Genomic DNA, 13,722 nt, shown 5'->3' on the forward strand with positions numbered 1-13,722 from the left:
CAATGAAGGGATGATGGTTCCAGTAGTGAACTTGTCTCTGCTGCTTTCCACTGGGGCCAGTGCAGAGGCAGGGTAAACACCAACTATTCCAGACTACACAACCTTCCTTTTGGCCTCTTGCTTTCCCTTGTGTGATGGCTCCTCACACAGCATTCGGTGCCAATCCCATTTGCACTGCAGCTTCTGATACCCCACAGCAATAATACTTGTTTTGTGGGGTGGGTTTGGGTGCAGGAAAGAGCATCCATAACCAGTGAGGGGTTGACAGATGCTTCCCAAAACCAGAGCGGGAGGTGGGAAACCCATTGCTCTGCATTGCCCTGCTACTTGTGAATGAAGTGTGGCTTCCATTGGAAGCTGCAGTTCAGGGTTTATATGGGGCTGTCTGAAGGCAGCAGAACCTGAGGCTTGGCTTAGCTGCCTTAGTGTTGGTCTTATCAGGTGGATGGAGCTGTTGGCTGAATGCTGTCTCCAGGCTGGGTTTTGGAGCAGTTGGGAGTCTGTTCAAGTAAAGCTGCTGGTGGGTTTTTACCCCTTGTAGGTCATGTTGTGGCTTCCCTGTTTGCAGACAGAGAGCAAGAGGTGTCTGGTGTAACAGGGAGATGCTCTCAATCATCTACACATATTTGAGATGGAAAGATGCTGATTTATGGTTCACTTTGCAGGTTAATTTCAGTTCAATCAGGGCAGCCATAGCAGAGCCAGCCAAGGAAAACCCAGGCCTCACTGGTCATAGACAGCTGTCCTTGACTGGTCCCATTGCTTGAGCACTGGGCAGAGTTGTGTGAATGCAGCAGTAAATTGATTGGTTTTCTGAATTAAGATAGGAAGTAATTTCTTGTTGGACTGAAAGGCTTTTCCTCTTTTGTTGGGGGGAAGAAAGGAAACAGGAACAGTCATTTCAGCTCAGTGACAGCTTGCATTGAGCCCCAGGCTGATGTATCTTGTCTAAAGAAGTTATTCAAGGTGTTGAAAGCAAGCCCTTTGAATCTTCTAATACTCCCCATGCTTTTGCTAACCATTATTTACTGAATTTGAGCTGAGTTTTCCATCAATTTAAGCTTTCCAACCCTATTTTTGAAGAACTACTTGGGAGAGAGGTGAAGAAATCCCCCATTCGACTTCCCTACTTCCCATCAAACTTAAGCTGTAGCTTAAGGATGGCAGCACTTCCATTTGTCCATTTTCAGTTTGTATTTACCTTCTGTTCACCGATGACACACTATGAGCAAGCTGCAGGCTTGAGCACTTTGCTTTATAGGTGTTTAGGAGCACATCAGAAGGTGGATAAATACAAGAAACTTCACACTCCTGAGTCCTAGCAGGGCATGTAACAAAGCACTTCCTGAAGCAGCTGTTAATGACTTACACAGTCCTCATGGTCAGAACCTGTTATAAATTATTGACCAGCAGGTCGAAGGAGGTGATCCTGCCCCTCTACTCTGCTCTTGTAAGACCTCACCTGGAGTATTGTGTGCAGTTCTGGTGTCCTCAACATAAAAAGGACATGGAAATGTTGGAACAAGTCCAGAGGAGGCCACGAGGATGATCAGGGACTGGAGCACCTCCTGTATGGAGACAGGCTGAGAAAGTTGGGGCTGTTCAGCCTGGAGAAGGCTGCGTGGAGACCTCATAGCAGCCTTCCAGTATCTGAAGGGGGCCTATAGGGATGCTGGTGAGGGACTATTTGTTAGGGACTTTAGTGATAGGACAAGGGGTAACAGGTTAAAACTTAAAACAGCAGAGGTTTAGATTGGATATAAGGAGGAAGTTCTTTACTGTTAGGGTGCTGAGGCACTGGAATGGGTTGCCCAGGGAGGTTGTGAATGCTCCATCCCTGGCAGTGTTCAAGGCCAGGTTGGACAGAGCCTTGGGTGATATGGTTTAGTGTGAGGTGTCCCTGCCCATGGCAGGGGGTTGGAACTGGATGATCTTGAGGTCCTTCCCAGCCTAAACTATTCTGTGATTCTATATGCAGTGAGTGTGCCATCAGTGACTGACACTGAGATGTTCCCTATTTAAGGTCTTTCCATGCTGATGGGTACAGGTTCTGTTTCAGATCCAGTGGCTTTCCCGACCCCAAGCCCTCACAGTTCTGGAGCTCAGCCCCTGTGACCAACACTGCTCCTCCCAGGAGCAAGGACAGGCACCAAGGGAGCAGGAGTGAGCCTTTCAATGTACACATCGCCACTGCCACTTCAACATCACTGAGGCAACTCTATAAATCACTACATAGATATCTATATATGTGTGTGTGTGTATCCCACATACAGACACAAACCCTCTTGGTTTCTCCTTACTTACTTGCTCCAGTACTGGGTGACTGAGTCGAACCGAGCAGCCAGCAGCAAGGCACAGGAGGGAACAAACCCACACTGCAAATGAAGGCTTTATCCATGAATTTATTGAACTCACGTGTGCACTGGTCTCACCAGTCACCCGTGTTCACAAAAACCCCTCTGGAATCGACAAAACTCCCAAGAAACTCCATGGACACCGCGGAAAGTAGCTCATGGTAAGAAAGTTGCAGAAAATTCTTCACTTGCACAGCCCCAAATGTGCTGAATGTTTAAGAACCCCCCCCCAAACCCATTGTATCCAAAGATGGTTAAAAAAGCTGACCTCAGTGGCTCTGGTTGAGCACATCCCTGCCCTGCCGGGTGCAGCCTCTTTTCCTGAGTTGTCAAGACTATGAAACAGAAGCACCTGGAGTGTGGTGGGTGCTGCTTTGTGTGGGTGCTGCTTTGTGTGGGTGCTGGGCGCGGGGCAGCAGGAGCCAAACGCGGTTGCTTGAGTGTCTTCTTCCAATGTGCAAACAGGGGTAAGGAGGAGAAGCAGCGAGGAGTAAGACACAGATGTAAGAACATTGGTTCCGTTTCCAGCTCAGATTCATCCCCTCTCCTCTTTTTAGTCTCAATCATTTCTCTCCACTCAAATACTCTTTACCTTTTTAAGGGCAGTACTAAAGGAGCTTCTTTACGATTGGCAACTCTTTTGTCTTTAAGAACCAGCTCCTGCCGGGTTCAGCTGTTTGTTTGGTTATAATTTACTGCAATAAATAACAATTAATTTATTCCCTATGAAATTCCATAATAAGAAAGAAACAAGCTTGTGTCCCCACAAAACTGGCTTCGTGGTTCTTAATGATACCGCAAAATGAGGTCAGTAAGGAGGAAAAAAACCCAAAACCCCTTGCAAAACATGGCTTTTGTATTATACAGAACTAAAAAGAACGGATCGTTAATAAATAAAACTCATTTCTCATTGAAATAATCATGAAGCACTTCTAAAAATGTTAAAGGCAAAGCTAGTCAGGCCTAACAGTTAACATGCAAAGTCATCCAACAAAGAACACAAACTGTACCGCAGTAGTCAACTGTTGCATCAACATTCAAAAAGGTCTAGACAGCAGCACGACTTCTTCTATATGGCAAACGTCACGCATCACAAGGGGCTGTCAGGGCTCTGGAGGATGGAGGGTGGGTGTCTGCCATCCCTCCCCACTTCCAGAGCGGGACAGAAGCAATGGAGATGATGTGGAAACAAAACTGGCCTTGCGGTGGGGTATAATGAAGGGACTGCCGCAGCGCCAGGACATGGCCCTGGAGCAAAGGTCCATCGGCTCTGTGGGGTCCCACCATGGAAAACAGGGAGGGAGCCCCCAGCAATGGCTGATGTGCAGCAGCAGCACTGGCAGTGCCCAAAGCCACCCAACCAGTGCTCCCACAGGCATCAGTGAGCACCGGCTCCTCGGCAGTGGGATAAGCGCTCACCTCACCCCAATGGAGACTCTGCAAAACCTTCCAACTACCTAAAGGTGGGTTTGGGATTTCTTTGTTCCTGTTTTCAAAAGGGTTATAAAAGTAGGAAACTTCTCAAATCCTTGCTAAGTTACACTTATTACTTCAACTAACACAAGGGTACGTGACAAAGAACTGCAAGTTATCAAAACGCTCTGTACAGAAAGTTACAAATTCATTGCAAAATACATTGCGCTGCCATGACCGAGAGAAAAAAGTGCTTTTTGTTTGTGTCAGAAAAGTGTTCTTCCCAAACAGAAGTGCCGTAGCCTGCAATGACACCCAGGTGTTCTGCTCTGGTTGTGCTATCCCCCACCAACCACCCTCCCAACCTTGTTTGGTGCCTTCTGCCTTCATGGATGGCCGAGAAGACAACAGCGCGGTGGAGCGTGGTCACCGCGGTCCCTTCCAGCCCCAGGGAGCAGCTCCTGGGGTTTGACACCACGGTGGTTCTGTGGGGCAGGTTTTCCTCCATAAGGTTCTGCTGGTCCCTGCCTGCAGTTCCTGCCGGCTGGAATTCTGGATACCCAGACACTGAGCTCCTCCTGGGAAGTTGCTGCTTCAGCGATGCCGGTGCTGCCTCATGAGGGGCACGATGCAAGAAGGGGGCCCAGACAGTTTGAGGAAAGGGTGTCTCAACAGTTCCTGTGCTGTGGCTCTTTGCGAGGGCTCCCGCACCAGCATCGAGTCCAAGAAGCCCCGGAGGACCGAGGAGACCTGCAACATGGCACTGGAGTTAGGGTGGGCAAAGACACCTGTGTCCAGCCTAAGCTGGGTCCTTTGGGAAGACAAGGAACACCCTGAATTTCTTATGGCAACACATGGATTGAGCTGAAGGGCCACGAGTCTTCTGTGTGCTCTTAATGTGGTATTTGGGCATCAGTGGGGTGCACAACAGCACACACTGCACGGCTTTGCATGAGGGAAGCATTAACACTCACTGAAGGGCTCAGGTCTGACTTTAGCAGCACATCCAAAATGGGAGGTACCCACAGGCTCTGGCACTGGGCATGGAGGTACCAACCCATCTGCAGCAGGGCTGATGTCCTGACTTTCAGGCAGGGTGGGAAGAAGGGAGCACAAGGCTCTGCCCAGCTCCCTTCACTGTCCCTCACTGCCAAAGCAAAGCCAGGGCTGGGCATAGAAGGCCATGGTTTGTTGATGGTTTTTGCCCTGCATCCTCCCCATGAGTCCTGTGTAGGACCCACTGCTCAAGGTGGTACCTTACAGATGCAATGGGCATGCACTGGGTAGTTTTACTAAACCTCATCACCTATGGGAAGTCTGACCTTGTGCATGTCCTTCACCCGTGGAGGTAAGTTATCCCGGATCCGGCGCATGGCCTGCAGCGGCGGCTCGTTGAAGTAGGGGGGTTCACCATCTATCATCTCTATCACCATGATGCCCAGGGACCAGATATCCACCTGCAACACACCATCCGTCCATAAACAACACTGGCAGTGCAGAGAGGGTGATACAGGCTCCACACTTTGGGGTTGTGCCACCCTTTGAGCTGGCTCATACTGTCCTACCAGCAGCCTGGTGAGCCAGCACCCTAGATCTTGCCTTTTTAAACCATCTGACACCAGTTTCTTTCTTCTGAGCAGTAAATGAACAAATAAGTTAGAAACCTGAATACGGAGCTGGTTCAGGTGATGCTCACTGGAAGCACTGCTAAGGTATGCAGTGAGAGGCTGGCTGCAACCTCCTGCTCTGCATCCCAGCTGCACTGCCTTGCACCTACTGAGTAGGTACCCCAGGGTGGCTCTGCAGTGCTGCAGAAAGGTGCAGCCACTGGGTGAGCAGAAAATGGTTCAGCTGCTGCAAGATCAGTGACCCTGTGTCCCCTGCATAGAATCATAGAATAGTTAGGGTTGGAAAGGACCTTAAGATCATCCAGTTCCAACCCCCCTGCCATGGGCAGGGACACCTCACGCATCCTGAAGACAATAGGATTTGAGATCCCAAGAGAAGCACAAGTACTTCATACACCCAGGCCTGGTCCCAGGCAGCACAGGTAACTCCTTATGAAGTCCCTTTGGAAAGGGATTCAGTTCCAGCTTAAAAAAAACCCACCTTTTCCTTTGTTTTCATCCTGCTCCAGAATCCCAGTCCTCTGATGACTGCAATTCCTGCCATTTGCCAGCCTAAACAGTGCCAAGGCCAGTTCATGCAGCTTTTGCTCTTTTGCCAACACTATCCCCTTCACCTTAAATACTCCTTTTATTATTTTCATTTCTTTCTGGTGGGAAAAGCTATCACAGCTGTAAATTCAGCCACTTCCTAATCCCTTCAGTGTTATTAATGGGCTAATAATAGTTGTTATTATCCCTGAAATGTCTCCTACAACACTACACGTCCTAGGTAAGCAGCAGTGCAGCGTCTCCTGTCTCAGGCCTTGGTTCACTTCCGCTTCTATGTGTACATGTATGTGTGTAGATGTGTGTGTGTGTATGTACCTGTATATATATGTATGTGTGTATATATGTGTGTATATGTGTGTGTATACGTATGTGTACGTATGTGTGTGTATATGTGTACGTGTGCATGTGTATATATGTGTGTGTGTGTATTATGTGCATATATGTGTGTGTATATGCATGTGTATATATGTATGTGTGTATATTATGTGTATATATGTGTGTATATATATGTATGTGTGTATACTATGTGTATATATGTGTGTGTATATATGTATGTGTGTATATTATGTGCATATATGTGTGTGTATATGCATGTATGTGTGTGTATATAAGTATGTGTATATATGTGTGTGTGTATTATGTGTATATATGTGTGTGCATATGTATGTATGTATATATGTGTATGTATATGCATGTGTATATATGTGTGTGTGTGTCTGTGTGTATGCCTGTGTATAAACCTACGTCTGTATCTGTCTGGCAGGTTTGCTCTCTGCAGCTGCTACTACAGGCACTATGGAGCAGATGACTCCCTCACCACGCAGAGCAGGCAAACGCAGCCGTGCCTCTGGCTGGGAGCCTGAGTCACTGTCACAGCTGAGCACAGGACTGGGGATTGCTCTTCCCAGGCTGGCAGTGCACGAGTGCTGTGACTCAGAGCTTCCTAACGGACGGGTACAGCACTGCAGTGCTGCCGGCTCCCTCCTCCCTCGCTGCTCTCACCTGCAGGGCTCCAATACTCTTGCCTTTGTCAGACCATTTGGCAGCGCTTAAAATAGCTTCCACAGATCGGCTTTTCCTCCCTTCTGTCTCTCAACTAATGAGAGCAATGACTGCAAGGAATGAGCCGATGTAATGCTGCAACAGAGGGTGGCGATCCAGCCCACCCGGCTGGCTCCTGTCTTTGGGATCCTACAGGAAGCCTGTGCCTTTGCTAGCGCCTCTGTGGAGGAAGGGGCTCTCAAGGCTGCAGCTGGGTGGAAGCAGAGGATCTCTGCCTGCAGGTCTGTGATGTGATCTGACTGTGTGGTACAGGCATGTGATTTGCCTATTGGTTTGGCACATGCAGGTGTAGACACACCTGTAACTGCTCCAGCTTAATACTAAAGATCATCAAGGGGTCTTTGATGATGTGAAAATGATGGCAGTTTCCTTTAATACAGCACCCCAAGCTGAGATCTGTAAAGGCATTATGTTGTTTAGTGCACTAAATGGAGTTGTTATTGAACAACTCGGTCTTGGAGAAATACTTTAAAACAAGGCTGATGTAGCACTCTGGGGCAAACATAACTGCTGCTGTTGAGCACAGCTGTGTAAATGCACCTGAACTGCTCTGGCAGCTCAGTGAGGTTGGCCAAGGCACCATAAGGAGGGAAAACAACCGCTCTGGGTCCATGATCTGCTCACCTCAGTGCCATAGGGCAGGCGGGATATCACCTCCGGCGCCATCCAGTACGGGGTCCCGACCAGTGACTTCCTCCTGGGGACCTCCTTTGACACTTGGGCACAGAACCCGAAGTCAGACAGTTTTATCTGGGCAGTAAAGAAAGAGAAAAAGCCCCTTTTGAGTAACAAGGCAAATCCTGTGAGAGACATCTCCAGCTGCAGCTGCGGGGACAGGGATGGAGCTGCCATGTTTCCCTGGGACAGGAGAGCAGTGTGGGTCTGGAAGTGTGGCTGGAGATGGCAACAGAGCCCAGGAACATGCAGCTTGTGCAAATGAAGGCCAGGGAAAGAAGTAAGAGAGAGCAGCTTGCTGCTAAGTTTGCCTGTCATAGCTCATTGCCTCTCCACCAGCAGATGTGGAGGTGAAAAATGGCTTATAATGTTTAAAAAGCAGAAGGAAAGCAAAACATCCTGAAGTCCCAGTGTTTCATAATGAATCTAGTATTGCATTTCTATGTATAGTTTGTGTAGTTTAGGTATGTATACTATATGCAATAGTACACATATGTGAAGCAATACACCCCACTCCTATTATTTGCATCAAGTGCATGATCCACGGCTAGGCCAGAAACCAGACAGAACAGGTTGTATTCACTCCATCTTCCTTTACCACAGACAGCAAGATCCACAGAAAGCAATGTCCCTGCCAATGTGTTTTCAGGACCAGGACCTCACACTGTGCACTATCTCTAAGGAAACCGTCTTCTGTATGGAGCAAGGGAGCTAATTTGGGAAGGGAGGGCAGGGAAGTACAAGACTATTCCAAAATGGTTGTAGGAGATAAAGGCACCTGCTCCCTTTGCTTGGGAACGTGGGAATTAAAGGCGGCTGTGTCCTTGAGCAGCTGTGGCAGTGACCTGAAATAGCAATAACGGGATACAGGAGCACTCCGGAGAGCAGCTCCTGCTGCATCATGTGCCTGCTCACGCTTCTATGCCAGCTTTTTTTTGCCTTACAACAAAAAGTATGGAAAACGCTCTCCTCCCCTCCCTGTCGCTGCACAACACCAAGGTGAAACCTGCTCCAGCCCCAGCCCAAACAAGCTGAGTGCTGGGGCCATCACCCCCTTCCAGAAACAGCTGGCTCCTGAGGTACTGGGGGTTTTCACCCCAAGTCTTTATTTGGAGGCCTAGAAGCTTTCATAAGGGTTTCTGTGGCCATGAGCACCCTCATGAGCCACCTTCTGTGGCCCCCCAGCACCCTCAGCTATCCAACAGTGACCCTAAGCCATGTGTCTGATCATGTAATTGATGCCTGGGGATATGCTGTGAGCCCAGACAGCCCCAGGACCAGTGGAAAGTTGCATAAATCCCTGTGTTGTGTGGACCAGCATTTCATTATCAGCACTGATTTGTTTTCTTTTACATTCAGTGCAGACGTTGCTTTTCCTAAAGCAATGGGTATTATTTTGAATAGAATCGTGTTAAAATGGTTACTGGTATTTCTAAAACAAAGCCAATAATAGCCAAGCTCACCATGCTAAATCTATTTCTCAGTTTACAGGATGAAGAATGGCACAAATGATGCATAGTTTGGAAGCAGAGCTTAATCTGAGTTTGTAGGAGCACAAGAGGGTTTGCACATCTACTGCTCATTCGAGTACATAAAAGAAGAGGATTTTCTAAGAAAAGGTAATTGCACCACACAGCCATGAAGAAATCTGCAATGCAGATAATCAGGACTGGAGTAATGAGGGTAATGAGGCACTGTATGCAGATCCTGAGAGCAGATCAGATGCTAATTCAGCAACACCGATTGAAACTGCAACTGAACAACTCCTACACATGTGGAGTTTTCTTCCCCTGAGAGGATTAGCAGGAAGAAAATCCCTCTCCCTTGGTGGAGTGGGAATTGAGTTATATGGACAAGGCTTTGATAGGGGATCTGACCAGGCCTGGAAGCCAAGAGCTTTACCTGCTGAAGAAGGTCTGGCTTTGGTTCCAGACTGACTGTGAGCTCTTGGCCTCAGCTGAACCCACCAAACCTTGCTTCGCACAGGTGTGTAAGGCCAGTGGAGCAACCCTGACAGCTCAGCTTATGGGACTCACTGGCCATGAGTGCACTTGTTTGTACTCAGATTACCCCAGTGGGGCCACAAGGTGAGATGCAAAGTGGTGCCTGATGCCAGCAGAAATTAGGGTCTTCTATTTAAGAGTGATTTGCCTCCCTCCACCTGAGCCTTTGGGTGCCCCAAGTTTTATGTGCCTTGGGTTTTGTGTGTGTACACCCAGCAACACCACTGCCCAAGCCCACCTTTCTCTTCGTAAGGAAATAGTAATTTCTTTGGGACCAAACACTGCTGAAGCACTCAATCTTTTTTGTGTGCAAGCCTTATTTTGCTTACTGAGCAGGTCACAGGCAGCATCTTCTCTCCCTCTCTGACCACTCATTAACACCACAAAGAAAAACCGATTCACTGATGGCAGCATCCCATCCAAGGAAATGGAAGCATGGCACAGGTATTACCAAGCATCTTGTAAGTATGGTATACGGTAAAAGCTAATCTCAGCATCAGGGGAATGTGTCAGCAGTAATGCAGCTTATTTTCTATTCATACAGACTGATGTTAGCCTCCTAACTAGCTTGGGAAAGCAGAGCAAATGTATAGAAGATTGCTAACTAAAGGATAACTAAAAGCAGTGAACAGAAAATACTTCAGAGAGGCATCAGAGGAGGAGTGGTGCAGCATTAAAGATCTCCTGTCACCCAACCACCACCCATGTGGCATAGTTTCTTCTGCCCCTGCCTTTTGATGGCTCTGATTCCCCACAGCGTGGACGTCCATCACCAACCAGGCTGATTCAGCTCTCTAACAAGTTACTCACAGGTTGTACCCCTTGGTTTCACACACCTGGCTGACCGTGCACAGCTTTTTCATGCCAGCCCTGAGAGATGGCAGGGGAACTTTGGGCACTCACCCTCCCATCGCTTGTGAGGAGGATGGAGTCGCTTTTGATGTCGCGGTGGATGACACCTTGGTTGTGCAGGTAGGACAGGGCTCGCAGGACAGACAGGCAGACCGTGGCTATCTGCTCCTCGTTCATCCTGGAATGACAAGGTGGAAAAATGAGCTGTGTTAAGGAAGACAGTGGGAAAGTGGAGCTGGGGAGAACAGGCATAAGGGCCCCTTCACAGCCAGCCAGGAGATCTTTTAGGCAATGGCTCTGTGGGGTGATCCTTTGGTCCTGTTTCTGTCCAGAAAGGGGAGATGAGAAGTGAGGAACAGCTCTGCAGCAAGGTGTGGGTGAGTCTCCTTGTAGCACTAGAAAAGCACAGAATACTGCATGATGCAGCCTGTTATAGTGAGCCTGCTTCCTCTGGGAAATAATGGAAATGCCTTACTTACCGTAAACTCACTGCTTGCCAAGGAGGGCAAATCACTGCTAGGATGGGAACAGGCATGGAGTAAATACGACAAAAAACTCTCTTAATTGTGCAGGCAAAACATCAGGCCTGGGTATAGCTCTTTGAGAGCACTTCTTTGCTTTTATGCCTTCTATAAAAGCATTCAGGGTATTTCAGCAGAAGAATAAACAGCAAGAGCCCTCATTTCTGTGCATCCTGGAAGAAGCTGTGTGCCACAGCATGATGGTGATGGCTGGGATGGGTTATGCACCCCAGTACCACTGCCCCATCTCAGGCTTTCATAGGATCATAGAGTCAACCACATTGGATAAGGCCTTCAAGATCATCAAGTCCAACCATTCCCCAGCACTGCCAAGGCCACCACTAACCCATGGCACTGAGGACTCATCTCCATGGTGTGTGAACACTTGCAGGGATGGTGACTCCAGCCCTGCCCTGGGCAGCCTGTTCCAATGCCTGAGCACCCTTTGGGGAAGGAATTGTTCCTCAGCTCCATCTAACCCTCCCCTTGGCACAGCTGATATCTCCAGTAGAAAAACACCCATGGAGAACAGTGTGTGCCATTTGCAGTATTTTAGCAAAATCTTTGAGGGAAGGTCATGCAATGTAAAAAAAACAAGCCCAGAAGATTAAGGAAAGAGTGTATTTGAGTTAAAAAAGAGATGACAGCTCTTAGGAAGTGGTGTCCTGGGAACATCTGTTTGCGGTTAAACTCCTGTCACAAGTATCTAAGATAGAGCTCTGAATGTTTCAGGGAGCAGGAGTTAACAAATGACTTGCAATAGTGTGATTTATTTCAGCACATCAGCTAAGGCAACGCTAAAAAACAAACCTCCATGTTACAGCTCTGCTTTTGCTAGGCTCTAAAGGCATCATTAAGCTACGAGAGAAGGCAGGTTTTCTAATGTACTACTCCTTGCTTTTCTCCTCTCTCCCCACAATACTCTCCTACTGGTTTGGTATGGAAATCTTTTTTTATTCGAGAGGAAGAAATGAAACAAAGAATTCCTCTTTCCCATCTCATTTTATCCTACATAGCAGGAAAAGATGCGTGAAGAGCAGATGTAAAGCGGGCTGTAGAATCTAATGTCTCCACTTAGAAAAGGAAGGACGGTTTCAGACAGTACAGCTTTTGTGCTGGCAAATCACCTTCTGTAAAAGTATGCTATTAACTGAAATATGTGAATAAGCTCTATCATAAGCACAGATATTCAGATGGAAAAATACTTTTCCCATTATGTTTTAGGCTTAGTTTGCTGTTAACGTTTCTGACAGTGTGGTTACATGGTATGGTGAGACATCACCTTTAGAACTGACGTCGTTGTGACAGCAAAACCAACAACACAGATCTCCAAACAGGGTCAGGAAGATTTCTTTTTGCCATTTTAGGAAGTAATAATGGATGTAAGTTGTGTTGCTGCTAAATTACCTCCTGAAGAGCGAGTAAATCCCCATCTACCAGCAAGCACTGTCAGATATTTCTTTCCTTTCTATTTAATGCGGGTACTGACAGGAATTCATCTGCACTGCCTGATTTATGCTGGTAAAGTGAGCATAACACAGGATGTGTATAATATATATGTAAGAAGACTGCCCAAAGAAGGCAGCGGCTGTGTGAAGACCTCATAGCATCCTTCCAATAACTGAAGGGGGCCTACAAGGATGCTGGAGAGAGACTCTTCATCAGGGGCTGTAGTGACAGGACAAGGGGTGATGGGTTCAGACTTAGAACAGGGGAGACTTAGGTTGGATATAACACCTGTGAGGGTGCTGAGGCACTGGCACAGGGTGCCCAGAGAAGCTGTGGCTGCCCCATCCCTGGCAGTGTTTAAGGCTAGGTTGGACACAGGGGCTTGGAGCAAGCTGCTCCAGTGGAAGGAGTGGTGTTGGAACTAGATGATCTTAAGGTCCTTTCCAACTCAAACCATTCTATGATTCTAAATACACACACATGCATATATAGCTATATGCATATTTACATATGTGTATTTATGTACATGTATTTTTCAAGCATGTGTATTGTATATACTTTTATGTTTGTATATATGCATTGTGTATGTATATACAAAAATAATATATACATGTATGAAACTGCATATATAGAGCCAGGAGGAACTCAGCTTCCCTCACCAGGAGGTGAGCCTGGAGGCACCCATGAAGGATACCACAGGATCCCTCTCCTGCCTGGCTCCTGCTGTGGGCTTTACCCTACTCAACCCACCTCGTGTGAGTCACTATGTCTGTCAAAGCGCCGCCCTCCAGAAACTCCATGACAACCCACAGCTCATCGCCAACAAGGTAACTGTTGTACATGTCAACCACATTCTCATGATGGTAATCTCTCATGATTACAACCTGTGAGGAAGAAAGAGAAGCTATGTGAGTTGCTACAAGCATGATCTGACACTTGTTCTGACCTTTTTCACTATGCTTTCCTCTTTGTGCTTAGTAAAGGTGCTGCTATGAATCACATCCTCCCTAATCCTTGTGTCAATGCATAAACCAAATCAATATATTTACATAAAACTAACAGCCATCCTAAATGCATTAGGAAGAGGAAGAAACTTTAGGTGCTGCAGTGTGAGCAGTAGATAACTGGGTTGCTTTTTTCAGACTGCAGGGACAGGACTGTTTATTTCACTGCTTTTTATTGCCAGTTGCTTTCAGTACAACAGATATGCTTTACC

At 47.4% G+C, this 13,722-nt stretch overlaps 1 protein-coding gene across 2 annotated transcripts in view; it reads right to left on the minus strand.

Moving 5' to 3' along the window:
- Positions 1-2,398: 2,398 nt before the first annotated feature.
- The window catches only part of PAK5 (p21 (RAC1) activated kinase 5), a 122,412-nt gene continuing 111,088 nt past the window's right edge, over positions 2,399-13,722 (minus strand). For both annotated transcript variants that reach the window (XM_005147501.4, XM_034061104.1), the window contains exons 5-9: positions 13,257-13,390; positions 10,588-10,714; positions 7,631-7,756; positions 5,090-5,224; positions 2,399-4,517 (exon numbers count right to left, since the gene is read on the minus strand). In XM_005147501.4, coding sequence (XP_005147558.3) covers positions 4,362-4,517; positions 5,090-5,224; positions 7,631-7,756; positions 10,588-10,714; positions 13,257-13,390 — 678 coding nt within the window. In that variant the 3' untranslated portion in view covers positions 2,399-4,361. The remainder of the gene's footprint in view (positions 4,518-5,089; positions 5,225-7,630; positions 7,757-10,587; positions 10,715-13,256; positions 13,391-13,722) is intronic.

The sequence above is a fragment of the Melopsittacus undulatus genome, chromosome 3, assembly GCF_012275295.1.
Source record: "Melopsittacus undulatus isolate bMelUnd1 chromosome 3, bMelUnd1.mat.Z, whole genome shotgun sequence".
NCBI classification, from domain to species: domain Eukaryota; kingdom Metazoa; phylum Chordata; class Aves; order Psittaciformes; family Psittaculidae; genus Melopsittacus; species Melopsittacus undulatus.